Source organism: Hypanus sabinus, chromosome X1, assembly GCF_030144855.1.
Source record: "Hypanus sabinus isolate sHypSab1 chromosome X1, sHypSab1.hap1, whole genome shotgun sequence".
Classification (NCBI taxonomy): Eukaryota; Metazoa; Chordata; class Chondrichthyes; order Myliobatiformes; family Dasyatidae; genus Hypanus; species Hypanus sabinus.
The window spans coordinates 25,646,764-25,662,721 of NC_082738.1; the positions used below are offsets into that span (position 1 = coordinate 25,646,764).

Genomic DNA, 15,958 nt, shown 5'->3' on the forward strand with positions numbered 1-15,958 from the left:
TAAACTTCAATGGTTATCCTTTTTTTATTAATGATTTTTTGCTTTTATATTATTTTTTTCATTTTGATTGATATATATTCTTTCTGTTTACAACCCTATATTTATATCTGGGTGTTATATAGTTTCTCTTTTCTTTCTTTTCATGAAGTCGCCATCTTGAAAATGGGGCTAATATTAGTGTTAGTTTGTGCGCCTGCCGCTTGGCTTTTTTCCGTGGGGTTGGGGGAGGGGGTAGGGATCTTCTTTCACGCTTTTGCTTTTTATTTTTTTGCTTTTAGTTTATGGGCCGACTCTAAATTATTAATATTGTTGAGGTGTCATGTTCTCTGGTTGCTCCTGAATCAATTTTCCTTCTTCCTGAATTATGGGTTATGTGTCTTTTTAACCTTTTATGATATACACAACTAATATTGGCATGATGGATAAGTCTATTAACCTTATCTCCTGGAATACTAATGGTTTAAATCATCCGATTAAACGTAAAAAAATATTTAAAGTATTCCATAGACTAAATGCTAATATTATTTTTGCACAGGAGACCCATATTAGGAGGGAGGATAATCAACGCTTTTTTAGGTTCTGGAAAGATCAAACATACATTACGAATTTGGTTTCAATTTCGTAAATTTTTTACTCTGAAAAACTTTGTTCTTGATAGCCCTATTTTACTTAATTTTTTTTTTCAAACCTTCTTTGACAGATCAAGCTTTTAGCATATGGAAAAGGAAAGGTATAAAATGCTTTCGTGATCTCTTCTTTGAAGGTAGTTTGATGTCTTTCGACCAACTTTCCAACAAATTTGAGTTACCTAAATCTAACTTTTTAAGATATCTACAAATTAGAAATTTTTTACATAAAATTCTACCATCCTTCCCCAGTTCAACTTCAATGGACTTTTTAGGTATGATTTTTACCTTAAATCCCTATCAGAAGGGATTAGTGGCTTTTATTTATAATATGATTATGAAGATACAACCAGAAATATCAGGTAGAATTAAACAAGAATGGGAAAAAGAACTTCAATATAATATATCAATAGAAAAATGGGAAAAAATTTTACAAATGGTTAATTCTTCTTCTATATGTGCTAAACATGCTTTAATACAATTTAAAATTGTACATAGAGCTCATATGTCTAAAGATAAACTTGCTCGATTCTACTCTCATATTAACCCTCAATGTGACAGATGTCATTCAGATGCGGCTTCATTGACCCATATGTTTTGGTCATATCCCACCTTATATAATTATTGGAAGGACATATTTGCTACCATTTCCTCAATTTGGAATATCGATTTACAACCTCATTTTATTACTGCAATTTTTGGTATACCAGATGAGGATGGTAATCAGTTTTCCCCTTCAATTAGACGAATGATTGCTTTTGTAACATTAATGGCCAGAAGGTCTATATTGCAAAATTGGAAAGAAGTAAATCCTCCTACTGTAGCGCCTCATTTCCTAGCGTATCCGAACCGACTCACAATTAGATAGCCTACGGGGGTTTGCGAGCACAGAGCTTTGGAGCCTCTTCGCCATGGGGGGCCGGTTGACAGAGGCTTAAAAGTGAGGCTGAAGTTTTCGAATAAAGTTTTTCCTTCGACTGCAGTTACCGACTCCGTGTCGTAATTTTAGCGCTGCTTGTAGCACACCGCTACAATTGGTGACCCCGACGGTCCAAACGATTTTTGGACCAGAAATGACCGACGCCGCCTCTGTTCATGCGGTTTCGTTGAAACTGCCGGGTTTCTGGACACAGCGCCCGGACCTATGGTTCCAGCAAGCCGAAGCCCAATTCCACGTTTGCCGGATCACCTCAGAAGACACCCGCTACTACTACGTGGTGGGCTCCCTCGACCAGGACACAGCTGCCCAGGTCGCGGAGTTCGTACAGTCGCCCCCGGCAGACGGCAAGTACACGGAATTCAAAGCCCTGCTCCTCGGGACTTTCGGACTCTCACGGCGCGAGCGGGCTGCCCGTTTACTGCACCTGGATGGCTTGGGCGACAGACCTCCATCGGCTTTAATGAATGAGATGTTGTCTCTGGCCGAGGGACACACAGGCCTCATGTTTGAGCAGGCATTCCTGGAGCAGCTGCCCGAGGACATACGCCTGCTGCTGTCCGACGCGGATTTCAGTGACCCCCGGAAGGTGGCAGCCCGGGCGGACTTGCTGTGGAACGCCAAAAAGGTGAGCGGGGCGTCCATCGCACAGATCTCCCAGCCACGCTCCCGGCAGCAAACCAGTCCAGGCCCGGCCGCAGAGCCCACTAACCCCCGGCCCAATGACCACTGGTGCTTCTACCACCAGCGGTGGGGCGCAGAAGCCCGCCGTTGCCGCCCGCCCTGCAAGTTCCCGGGAAACGCCAGGGCCAGCCGCCGCTGATGGCTACGGCGGCTGGCCATCGGGATAGCCTCCTGTATGTGTGGGATAGAAGGTCGGGACGCCGGTTTTTGGTCGATACTGGGGCTGAGATCAGCGTTTTACCTCCGACGAGTTACGACACCCGCAGCAGGGCACCGGGTCCCCCCCTGAGGGCCGCGAATGGCAGCACAGTAAGGACCTATGGCACCCGTCAGGTGCAGCTACTGTTCGGCCCCAGCCAGTTCACGTGGGACTTCACACTGGCCGCCGTAGCCCAACCGCTTCTGGGTGCGGATTTTTTGCGAGCTCACAGCCTGCTGGTTGACCTGCCCAGGAAGAGACTGGTACACGCCGAGACCTTTCAGACGTTCTCCCTGGGCGCGGCCCAGTTGCCAGCCCCTCACCTCGGCTCCATCACGCTGTCCGACAACGACTTCACCAGGGTCCTGGCGGAGTTCCCATTGGTTCTGGCACCGCAGTTCACAGCAGCCATGCCCAGGCACGGCGTACAGCACCACATCCCGACACAGGGACCACCCCTCCATGCCCGTGCTCGGCGGCTTCCCCCGGACAAGCTCCGACTGGCGAAGGAGGAGTTCCAGAGAATGGAGGAATTGGGGATCATCCGGCGGTCCGACAGCCCCTGGGCTTCCCCCCTGCACATGGTGCCCAAAGCGACGGGGGGCTGGAGACCATGCGGCGACTACCGCAGGCTGAACGAGGCTACCACACCGGACCGCTACCCTGTGCCGCACATTCAGGACTTTGCGGCAAACCTGCACGGCGCCCGGATCTTCTCCAAGGTCGACCTTGTCCGAGGGTACCATCAAATCCCGATGCATCCTGACGACGTCCCCAAAACGGCTCTCATCACCCCGTTTGGCCTCTTCGAGTTCCTCCGCATGCCGTTCGGCCTGAAGAATGCCGCACAGACGTTCCAGCGGTTAATGGACGCGGTGGGACGGGACCTGGACTTCGCGTTCATCTATTTGGATGACATCCTCATAGCCAGCGGCAGTCGTCAGGAGCATCTGTCCCACCTCCGTCAACTCTGCGCCCGACTGAGTGAGTACGGTCTTACAATCAACCCTGCCAAATGCCAGTTCGGACTTGATACCATTGACTTCCTGGGCCACAGGATTACTAAAGACGGGGCAGCCCCTCTGCCCGCTAAGGTAGATGCGGTCCGCCACTTCCCCCGACCCACCACGATCAAAGGCCTTCAGGAATTCGTAGGTATGGTCAATTTCTACCGCCGCTTCCTCCCTTCAGCTGCCCGGATCATGCGCCCCCTGTTCGCCCTGATGTCGGGTCCGAGCAAGGACATTACCTGGGACGAGGAGTCCGCCGCCGCTTTCGTTCAAACGAAGGAAGCTTTGGCTGACGCCGCAATGCTAGTACATCCCAGAATGGACACCCCTACCGCCCTCACAGTGGACGCATCAAACACGGCAGTCGGTGGGGTGCTGGAGCAGCTCATCGCAGGTCGCTGGCAACCCCTGGCGTTTTTCAGCAAACACCTGCGGCCACCCGAGCTCAAGTACAGTGCTTTTGACCGGGAACTGTTGGCGCTCTACCTGGCAATCCGGCATTTCAGGTACTTCCTAGAAGGTCGGCCCTTCACCGCGTTCACGGACCACAAACCGCTTACCTTTGCGTTTACGAAAGCATCCGACCCCTGGTCATCCCGCCAGCAACGCCACCTGTCCTACATCTCTGAATACACAACGGATGTCCGGCACGTCTCGGGTAAGGACAATGTCGTGGCGGATGCGCTCTCTCGCCCTACCGTTCATGCCCTTTCCCAAGGGGTAGACTTTGAGGCACTGGCAGAGGCACAGCAGGTAGATGAGGAGATTCCGAGTTACAGGACTGCAGTCTCTGGTTTGCAGCTCCAGGACCTCCCCGTGGGCCCAGGTGAGAGGACCCTACTCTGTGACGTCGCCACCGACCAGCCCCGTCCGGTCGTCCCCGCAGCCTGGCGGCGACGTGTTTTCGACTCCATTCATAACTTGGCGCATCCCTCCATCCGGACAACTGTCCGGCTGGTTTCCAGCAGGTTCGTTTGGCACGGTCTCCGCAAACAGGTCAGTGAATGGGCCAGAACGTGCATGCACTGCCAGACGGCCAAGGTTCAGCGGCACACCAAAGCCCCACCGCAGCAGTTCCATCCCGCCCACCGGCGTTTCGACCACATTCATGTGGATATCGTGGGCCCCCTGCCAGTGTCGCGCGGAGCGCGTTACCTCCTGACTATCGTGGACCGGTTCACAAGATGGCCAGAGGCGGTCCCGCTCACCGACACCACCTCCGAATCTTGCGCCCGAGCCCTGCTCGCCACCTGGATATCCCGCTTTGGTGTACCAGCCCACATTACCTCCGACAGAGGCGCCCAGTTCACCTCCAGCCTGTGGTCAGCTATGGCCAGCCTTTTGGGGACTCAGCTGCACCACACCACTGCCTACCACCCACAGTCGAACGGGCTAGTGGAGCGTTTCCACCGTCACCTGAAGTCGGCCCTCAAGGCCCGCCTGCGAGGAGCCAACTGGGCGGACGAGCTTCCCTGGGTCCTTCTCGGCATCCGCACAGCGCCCAAGGACGACCTGCACGCCTCGTCGGCCGAGTTGGTATACGGCGCGCCCCTGGCCGTCCCCGGGGAGTTCCTACCAGCCCCGAGGGGGCAAGAGGAAGAACCCGCTGCAGTCCTGGGCAGACTTCGCGAGAAGCTCGGTAACCTGGCCCCCATACCCACTTCACAGCATGGGCGGCACCCGACCTGCGTACCCAAAGACCTACGGAACTGTAAGTTTGTGTTTGTACAAAGGGGCGGGCATCGGCCACCGCTGCAGCGGCCATACGAGGGGCCGTTTACGGTGCTCCGGAACAACGGGTCCACGTTCGTGCTGGACGTTGGGGGGAAGGAGGAGGTTTTCACGGTGGACCGCCTCAAGCCGGCCCATGTGGACCTGGCGCAACCGGCCGAGTTTCCGGCGCCTCGGCGCAGAGGCCAACCTCCCAAGCAGGTTCTGGCCCAGGCTGTGGACATTGGGGGGTGTATCGCCGGTTCTGGGGGGGGGTTATGTAGCGCCTCATTTCCTAGCGTATCCGAACCGACTCACAATTAGATAGCCTACGGGGGTTTGCGAGCACAGAGCTTTGGAGCCTCTTCGCCATGGGGGGCCGGTTGACAGAGGCTTAAAAGTGAGGCTGAAGTTTTCGAATAAAGTTTTTCCTTCGACTGCAGTTACCGACTCCGTGTCGTAATTTTAGCGCTGCTTGTAGCACACCGCTACACTACCACATTTCAGTGGCTCTCTCAAACTATTTCTTATCTGAGCTTGGAAAAAATTAAAGCACTATTTTTGACTCATCAGTTAAATTTGAAGAAACTTGGGGACCGTTCATTCGACATTTTCATATGAATTAATTTGACCTCTCCCAGACCTTCTCTCTGTCTATTCTTGTTCTGGTATGGAGTTCCGGAGTTTTTGGCACTATCATATACAAATAAACTGTTATTATTGCCCATGTTAGTTTAGTTTAGTATTTTTTTTTCTAATATATATTTTTTGCCTGTATTTTTATAATTTTTTCTTTTTCTTTTGACGATTATTTTTATTTTTTTCATATAATTATTATAGACTTGATTGATAATGTACTATGTTTTTCTGTTGATATTTTAATAGGATATTGTTATCCTACTATTAAGTCAATTTCAAGTCTTATGCATTTATAACCTATTCATTATTATGTTATTATATATATGAAATTCAATAAAAAGATTGAAGAAGAAAAAAAAGAAAGATCCTCTACATCAACCCGGCACGGTGGAGAGCACACTCGGGAGCGATCTGTCACTAGATCGAACTCGGGAATTTCCATTCCCAAGAGCGGCGCTGAAACATACATTCTTAACTGTTTTATATGCATAGAAAGGTAAAATATACACTATATACTAAGACAAACGTTTGACTAACTGACACTAAATAATACCGGATGTACCTGTTCCAACTTACTTAGTAAGAGAACTTCTGATTTTTTCGATCCCCATCCATGATAACCCATGCACATCCTCCCGTATACTTTAAATTAGTGGTCACTAACCTTTTTAAGCCCAAGATCCCCTACCTCAGCCTTAGTGAAAGGCAAGATTAACCCCAGATCGATTAGTTACACGCATGCGCACTGGGACAGAAAAGACCGGAAGTAAAACCCCACAACCCGGAAGTAGAAATAATGTATAAACACCAGGGGTACCCATCCTTTTTTGCATCATGGACTGGTTTAATATTGATAATATTCTTGTGGACCGGCCGAAGGGGGGGGTTGGGGGGAGGTGGTGTTAATCACGACTGGAATACAGCGATACTCGCAACAGGTTCCTTATGTCCAGTCTATTCCGCAATTTAGTTTTTGCGGCTCTTGGCACTTAGCTTCTGTCCCACACTGCCCACGTTTTTTCCGCTCACAAAACTCAGTGGGTTTGTCTTTAAGTGCAGGGTGCTTGGACTCAGAGTACCGAAGCAGTTTTGAGGGCTTCATTGCCTCATTAGAAAGCCTCTGGGCCCAACTTCCAGCCTCCTGCCCGCCTGCTGCCAGCCACCTTGGACAGGTGCAGCTAGTCGTGGGTGGGGTGAGAGGACAAAGTCAGGTCCGGAGGCCCCTGTGCCAGGGCTGCGGCCGTCGCAGTCCGAAGAGAGCGACCGACCAACCGAGGAGTGCGACAGGACGCAGGCCCACCCCCCCATGTAGGATCTATCGGCCGACAAAAGTTTGCTTCAGTAGATCGCAGCGAGGTAGCTGCTCTGCTACTTATGAAACCCTGAGCCCAAATCAAGTCGTCTGCGAATATTTTAGCACCGGTTTCCCCATGAACATTCAGTGTGCTAAACTGGTTTAGAGGCGGCGCCCATCTGTTCGCGCTCCAGGCCAGTAGCAACAGCACTTCCTGCCGGCTGCACAAAGCCGACCAGTGATCTCTGACACGAGGGGATCACTGTGTTTAGGCGACTGATGACCTCGCATGGGTTCAAGTTCAACAGTGGGCTTGACAGGAATGAGGAAAGGTGCAGCTGACTCATATCGTTTCCTCGCAGCCCGGTGGTTGGGGACCAGTGAAGTACACTGTGTAGTGCGGGGGAGCTACATGCATGCGCACTGGGCTGAAAGAACAGAACTAAAACCCCATAACCCGGAAACAATCTCTCAACAATATTTGTGTATTTATTTTGCTTTTTTTTGGGATCTACTGGGAGAGTCTCAAAGATCGACCAGTCAATTGTGATCAACGGGTTGGTGATCACTACTTTAAATCATCTCTAGATTACTTAGAATACCTAATACCATGTAAATGCTATGTAAAATATTTGTTATACTGCATTGTTTAGGGAATAAAGACAAGAAAAAGAAGTCTGTACATGCTCGAACAAGAGCTGGAAGAGCACTTCCTGGTTTTCGCGATCCGCGGTTGGTTGAATTCGCGCATGCGGAATTCGCGGATAAGGAGGACCGACTGCAATTCTTATCCCAACTTCCTAAATTTATGCAACACACAAAAAATACCAGAGGAACTCAGCAGGCCAAGCAGCATCTATGGAAAAAAAGAGTACAGTCAATGCTTCAGGCTGAGAGCCTTCATCAAGACTGGAGAAAAGACGAGGAGTCAAAGAAGAGGGGAGGACTGAACAAGGCGACAGGTGAAATTGGGGGGGTGGGGGGGAAGAAAGGGTGGTGAAGTAAAGAGCTGAAAAGTTGACTGGTGAAAGAGATACAGAGCTGGAAAAAGGGAAATCTGATGCAGGGGGGAACAGAAGTCCATGGAAAAAAGAAATGAGGGGGGAGGAGCACCAGATGGAGGTGACAGACAGGTAAGGAGATAAGGTGAGAGATGGAAATGGGAATGTGGAACGTTGAAGGGGGCAGCATTACCAGAAGTTCAAGAAATCAATGTTCATACCATCAAATTGGACGCTACCCAGGTGGAATACAAGATGTTGGCTCCTCCAACCTGAGTGTGGCCTCATTGTAACAGTAGGGGAGGCCATGGACTGACACGTCGGAATGGGAGTGGGAAGTGAAATTAAAATGGGTCACCATTAGGAGATCCTGCTTTTTCTGGCTGACAGAGCATAGGTGCTCAGTGAAGTGGTCTCCCAATCTACTTAAGGTCTCTCCGATATAAAGGAGGCCACTCTAAGAGCACCAGATACAGTAGATAACCCCAGATTCACAGGTGAAGCGTTGCCTCACCTGGAAGGACTGTTTGGGGCCCTGAATGGTAGTGAGGGAAGAGGTGTAGTGGCAGGTGTAGCACTTGTTCCGCTTGCAAGGGTAAGTGCCAGGAGGAAGATCAGTGGGGAGGGACAAATGGACATGTAAGGAGCGATCCCTGCAGAAAGCAGAATGTGGGGGTGGAAGGAGGAGGAAAAGATGTGCTTGGTGGTGGGATCCCATTGGAGATAGCGCAAGTGATGGAGAATTGTGTGCTGGATCTAGAAGCTGGTGTATCCCCATCCCTGGTGGGGTAGCATATGGGTGGGATGAGGGCAGACACGCACAAAATAGAAGAGACACAGTTAAGGGCAGCATTGATAGTGGAGGAAGGGAAGCCCCTTTCTTTGAAGGAGTTTTGGAAAGAAAACCCTAATCCTGAGAGTAGATGTGGCAGAGGAGGAATTGAAAGAAGGGGATAGCATTTTTACAAGTAACAGGGTGGGAAGAGCTAGAGTCCAGGTAGCTGTTGGATTCAGTGGTTTTATAATAGACATCAGTGGACAAGCTGTCCCCAAAGATAGAGACAGATTGAGAAAGAACAGGGAGGTGTTGGAAATGGACCAGGTAAATTTGAGGGCAGCGTGGAAGTTGGAGACAAAGTTGATGAAATCTACAAGCTCCACATTGGTCTGAAGCACATTAGAAAGCCCTGTAAACATGCTGCAGTCAAATAACATACCCAAATCCAGGATCCTATCTCCTGGTCGGTTCCACCTCCATCCTTCCAATTGCTGGTGTTCCGTATACTGTAAACGGCGGTCATGAAATACCACTCGGACAATACTCTAGGAAGGTAAAACAAAGCAATTGTTTATCTAATATCTTGTCTGCAATTCTCCTCCCTCCCTTCCAACCATCATCTGCTCTCATACAATTGCTGTCAAAAATAAAATGAGGGGTTTCAGTCACAATATCTCAAATAATAAAGAAAGATTCTTCAATTTGTTTTAAAGAGTGGTAAGATCATTGGCAGACAAATGCTTCACAAAAAAACAAAATGTCTTTTCCACAATCCAGTGAAAAAAAACATTAAATAATCTCACTTTTAAACTCATCCACAATTCTACTGTTTTACTGGGTTAACAACTCCTTTCAAATCTCCATTTGCTTGAAATCAAAATATCTTAAACCAGGGCTATATTTCATTAGAAGTTTGAGGAGATTTGGTACATCACCAAGGACACTCACAAATTTCCACAGATGCATCGTGGAGAGCATTCTAGCCGGCTGCATCACCATCTAGTGGGGGGGGGGGGGGTTGGCTACTGCACAGGATCAAAATAAGCTGCAGAGGGTTGTAAACTTAGTCATGGGCATTTGCCTCCCCAGTATCCAGGAAATCTTCAAGAAGCAATGCCTCAAAAAGCTGGCATCCATCATTAAGGACCCTCTACCATGTAGAACGTGCCCTGTTCTCATTGCTACCATCTGGAAGGAGGTACAGGAGCCTGAAAGCACAATGATTCAGGCACAGCTTCTTCCCCTCTGCCATTTGTTTTCTGAATGAACTTGGAACCCATGAACACTACCTCACTACTTTTTAAAATTGCTATTTTTGCACTATTACTTATTTATATATATACATTTTTCCTGTTATTATGTATTGCAATGAACTGCTGCTGCAAAGACAACAAATTTTACAACATGTGCCAGTGATATTAAATCTGATTCTGGAAAAAAAAAGCTCTCCTGCTCTTAAAATCGCAAGAAAATGGCAGCTGGAATGCTTATTTAATAAATCAAGAATAACAGATGTAGCTCATTTCAGTCAAACACTTTCAGGATTAATGAGATCTGTAAAGATCTCACAACCTCCAGGAATACTACACTATCATCCAATGACATGCTTAGACACTTAGATGCAGTGCTTTTCAGTCACACCATAGGGAAAACAAAATCTTACAAATGCATGAAATTAGTTAAAAATGAAACAATCGAAACATGGGCCAGATAAATATAAACTCTGGAATGCAGTACTATCTTATTTTAGGTAATAACCTCATCTTTGCACCCTCAAAGTTACACAATATATCCTAAACCAACCTTAAAGCATGCAAATCTATTTTTTTTAACTGCATCTATGGTCTGCATCTATCGAATTACTGTATTGCTTTGCACTGCTGTAACTATATACTATAATTATGTGGTTTTGTCAGTGTGGGTCTTGGCTTATCCCTTTTTTTATTTTGTGATATCACTCTGGAGGAACATTGTATCATTTCCTAATGCATGAAAGCACTTCTAAATGACAATAAACAAGGACTGAGTGTCCTCATAATCTAATCAAACTGTTAACAAAGTTTGCCTACCACAAATAGAAGGGCTTTGGGTGGGAATTTCAATTAAGTCGATTGCCTTTTGCAAAGAGTAACACCAATGCAGTGTATCCACCTTCACTATATACAAGACCTTGCTAAGCTCCACTATTCTGTTTACTATTATAGCAAAGAGGAAAATGGGTTCAGGAAATAAGTCCTGAAACACATTTTGATCATTGTTTTTTGTATTAAAAGAGGCTTTTCATGTGGACCTTGTAATAAATGCAGCACCACAACCAACGTTCTATTTTGCTCACCTTCACATACTTGCCATTGATTTCAGGCAACTCCCCAATTTTCCGGTTGTCAAGCATTCGAATTTCATAAGATTGCCCTGAAAACAGAACAAATCAGAATAATGTACCAAATTATATTAATTTATATATGGAAGTACACTTTGAAAGAACAAAAAGAAATCAAATCAGGAATCTGGAAATGAGCTGTATTTGAATCATCTCGGTTCACTCGTCATCTCTGCTCTAACAAAGAGACAACCCCCTATTCCCCCACCCCCCACAAAAAATATTTAGTAGCGATGGTTTAATTGGAAAATTGAATTTTGCAGTCCACAGCCTTACCTTGGTTAAGGTATGTAAGTGTTTCATCATGGAGCTTTACAGCTGGTGAAGTAGCTGCACAAAGGACATATTGAAATGGGAGTAGCTTATCCTCATCCTCTGGAGGCAAGCTGGACTCTTCCTGCTTGAAGATTGGCAATGCAAGGACATCACTAAATTTAGAACCAAAATTAGGATATTAAAATGTAACCCTGTATTTTGCATAGCAGTAGAGCTCAAACACAATCAAGTACTTAAAATTTAAATAAATGAGAACCTTGACTGCGTGAGCCACTTAATAGATGAGATATTTTCACAACCATTTGAGCTAAATTTAATTGATATTCATCTAATATTTAAATTTCCAAACCAATATTTCTACTTTAAATGCAGGCTGTTATCTGGACACATTTTCTTTCTTCAAACTTCTGATCAGAAGTATTTCTGGATTATCAAATGCAAAATATTCTATGAACTATTTACTAGCAGGCTAGATGCAATTTTCAAAATTTTTTGATTTAAAAGTATATCTAGGTAGTTTGATTAAACATAGTTGAAAATAGATTAAAAACAAATTAACATCTAATCCACTTGAAAATGAGACAATTACAAAAGTATAATTGTTTCACCTGTGCAGCTTCTTACTGAATTTAAAAAAGAAATGCAAGAGCTTTTGAAAAATGCCGATTAATTCTCAACAGCATTAACAAATGCCAGCAGTAAAGTCTAGTGGATGTAATAGCCGCCTTTAGTTTGAAAGATGGCTGAGCCTCTGGCAATAATCTTTGCATCATCAAAGAGGTTCCAGAGGATTGGAGGGTTGCGGATGTTGCTCCTTTATTCAAGAAAGGGAGTAGGGATAGCCCAGGAAATTATAGACCAGTGAGTCTTACCTCAGTGGTTGGTAAGCTGATGGAGAAGATCTTGAGAGGCAGGATTTATGAACATTTGGAGAGGTATAATATGAATAGGAATAGTCAGCATGGCTTTGTCAAGGGCAGGTCGTGCCTTATGAGCCTGATTGAATATTTCATTGATGAAGGTAGAGCAGTAGATGTAGTGTATATGGACTTCAGCAAGGCATTTCATACTGTACCCCATGCAAGGCTTATTGAGAAAATAAAGAGGCATGGGATCCAAGGGGACATTGCTTTTGGATCCAGAACTGGCTTGCCCACAGAAGGCAAAGAGTGGTTGTAGACGGGTCATATTCTGCATGGAGTTCAGTCACCAGTGGAGTGCCTCAGGGATCTGTTCTGGCATCCTTACTCTTTGCGATTTTTATAAATGACCTGAATGAGGAAGTGGAGGGATCGGTTAGAAAGTTTGCTAATGACACAAAGGTTAGAGGTGTTGTGGATAGTATGGAGGGCTGTCAGAGGTTACAGCGGGACATTGATAAGATGCAAAACTGGGCTGACAAGTGGCAGATGGAGTTCAACTCAGGTAAGTGTATGGTGGTTCATTTTCGTAGGTCAAATATGATGGCAGAATGTAGTATTAATGGTAAGACTCTTGGAAGTGTGGAGGATCAGAGGGATCTTGGGGTCTGAGTCCATAGGATACTCAAAGCAGCTGCACAGGTTGAATCTGTGGTTAAGAAGGTGTTTGATGTATTGGCCTTCATCAATCATGGAATTGAATTTAGGAGCTGAGAGGTAATGATGCAGCTCTACAAGACCCTGGATTGGGGAGCATGCCTTATGAGAATAGGTTGAATTCCTCCATCCTTGGAGAAACGAAGGATGAGAGGTGACCTGATAGAGGTGTATAAGATAAGAGGCATTGATCGTGTGGCTAGTCAGAGGCTTTTTCCCAGGGCTGAAGTGGTTGCCACAAGAGGACACAGGTTTAAGGTGCTGGAGAGTAGGTAGAGGATGTGTCAGGGGTAAGTTTTTTTTTATGCAGAGAGTGGTGAGTGCGTGGAATGGGCTGCTGATGGAGGAGGATATGATAGGGTCTTTTAAGAGACTTTTGGATAGGTACATGGAGCTTAGAAAAATAAAGGGCTATAGGTAAGCCTAGTAATTTCTAAGGTAGGGACATATTCTGCACAACTCTGTGGGCTGAAGGGCCTGTATTGTGCTGTAGGTTTTCTATGTTTTTATGAAAGAGGTTAATTTATTATTGTCTCATATCTAGGTACATTAAAAAGGTTGTCTTGCATACAGATCAATTCATTACGATAGAGCCTCAACAGAACAGCGACAAAAATGTAACAATTACAGAAAAGTACAGTGCAGGAAAATAAAGTGCAAGATCATGACAAGGTAGATTGCAAGGTCAAGAGTCCATCTTATTGTACTAGGGAACCATTGAGTAGTCTAATAACAGTGGGGCAGAAGCTGTCATTGAGCCTGGTGATATGCTGTTTCAAGCTTTAAAAAAAAATTGGAAGGGGAAATGGGAGAATGGGGTGGGTAGGGGTATTTGATTATGTTGGTTGCTTTACTAAGGCAATGAGAAATGAATACACAGTCGATGGAGGGGAGGTTGATTTCCATGATATGAAGAATTTTTTTTATATAAGTCTCTGCAGTTTCTTGTGGTCATGGGCAGAGCAGTTGTCATACCAAGTTATGAGTAACCAGAAAGGATGCTTTCTATGGTACATCTGTAAAACTGGTCAGGACCAAAGGGGCCATATCAAATTTATTGAACCTCTGAGTTAGTAGACACTCTGATGTATTTTTTTGGCCATGGTATCAACACAACTGGACCAGGACAGGTTAATAATGATGTTCGAAGAACTTGAAATGCTCCGTCTCAGCTCTGTTGATGTGAACAGGAGTGTGGGGACGGGGCTTCTGATGCACATCCAGACCAACAGAGGGTCTTTTGCTTCTTTTGCAGGGTTTCTGCTCATGACGAATGGCTTTCATGCTCCCAATACCACTCCAAATTATTCTTCTCCACTTTGAGGAGCCATAGGCCAGAGATTCACAGGAGTCAGTGCATATGTTGCATTTCTTCAACATTCTTCCTTTAATATCTTCCCATGACAGGGTTCAGAACAGTAGGTTTCAGGAATCTAGTGTCAGACATTAAAATGCTTTGGTCTGGCCAACATGTGGGTAACTAGGGCCTCAATACCAGATTCATTGGCTTGGGACAGGATACCAACTTGCTTCTTGCCTTCCCAGAAAAAGATTCATTTTCTCATGGGCATTCATAGTAAATAAAAGAAACACAATAGAATCAAAGAAAGTCAATAGCCAATAGGACAGACAAACAACCAATCTGTAAAAGACAAAATTGCAAAAACAGAAAGAGAAAAGAAGAAATAAAATAAATAAGCAATTAATAAAGAATATGAGAAGAAGAGTCCTTGAAAGAGAGTCCACAGGTTGTAGGAACAGTTCTGTGAAGGGGTGAGTAAAGTTATCTACTCTGGTTCAGGTGCCTAATTGATGATGGGGTAATAAATGTTCCTGAATTTAGTAGTGTGGATCCTGAGGCTTCTGTACCTCCTTCCTGATGGCAGCAGTGAGAAGAGAGTATGACCTGGATGGTAGGGGTCCAGGATGATGGACGCTGCCTTCCTGAGACAGCTCTCCATGTAAATCTGGTCAAAGGTGGGGAAGGTTTCACCTGTGATGGACTGGGCCCTGTCCACTACTTTTTGCAGGCAATTCTGTTTAAGGGCATTAGTATTTCTGTGACAGGCCCTGATGCAGCCAGTTAATATACTCCCCACCACACATCTATAGGGAGGTGGAGGCAAAGGTGATGGTCTGAAGCAGAAAATGCTGAGAACACTCATGTCAGGCAGTATCCATGGAAAGAGATTGAAAATAGTGTTCTGATGAAGTCCTGGATCCAAAACATTGACTGTTTCTCTCTCCACAAATGTTGTCTAACCTAGTATTTTCTACTTTTGTGATACGGAGTTCATGATTAAGACCACTAACCAACTGCTTGTGCAGCTTCCCTCCCTCCCTTGCCCACAGCATGGATACATTTCTTTCCACAGGTCCTACCTGATGGGTTGAACATCTCTAGGATTTTCAGCAAGTGGAGCCACCACTTGGAATCATGCCTATAAAGCCTAAACTCAGTACTTTCTCTCATTTCTCCTTGGGGATCAATTGGAGTTCTTCCAATAAATGAAACAATGGTGTGTTTTATTCTGGACTTTTGAACAAACTTACCCAGACATTAGGCTCACTGATGTGACGATGACAAAATTCCTCTGAGAATAGTAGAATCATACAATTGTTGTGTTACAGGAGGCTGTTATTTGGTCATTTGCATCTTTGCATGGAAATCTATCTAGTTACATTCTTCCAGTCCTTTCCCGTAGCTTTAAATTACTCTCTCAAGGGTCGACCCAATTCTTGCTTGAAAGCCATCATTGACTCAGCTCCCCCTTGCCTACAGCCTATGTTCAGCAAACTGCAGAACATCCCCAGCCTGTCTAAAAATGCTACCTTCTCCCATTAATT

At 45.8% G+C, this 15,958-nt stretch overlaps 1 protein-coding gene across 2 annotated transcripts in view; it reads right to left on the reverse strand.

The window, feature by feature from the left end:
• Positions 1 to 15,958, reverse strand: part of tfcp2 (transcription factor CP2) — a 115,705-nt gene that overhangs the window by 71,760 nt on the left and 27,987 nt on the right. For both annotated transcript variants that reach the window (XM_059956103.1, XM_059956104.1), the window contains 3 exons: positions 11,535 to 11,686; positions 11,214 to 11,290; positions 9,318 to 9,423 (listed from right to left, as the gene is read on the reverse strand). In XM_059956103.1, coding sequence (XP_059812086.1) covers positions 9,318 to 9,423; positions 11,214 to 11,290; positions 11,535 to 11,686 — 335 coding nt within the window. The remainder of the gene's footprint in view (positions 1 to 9,317; positions 9,424 to 11,213; positions 11,291 to 11,534; positions 11,687 to 15,958) is intronic.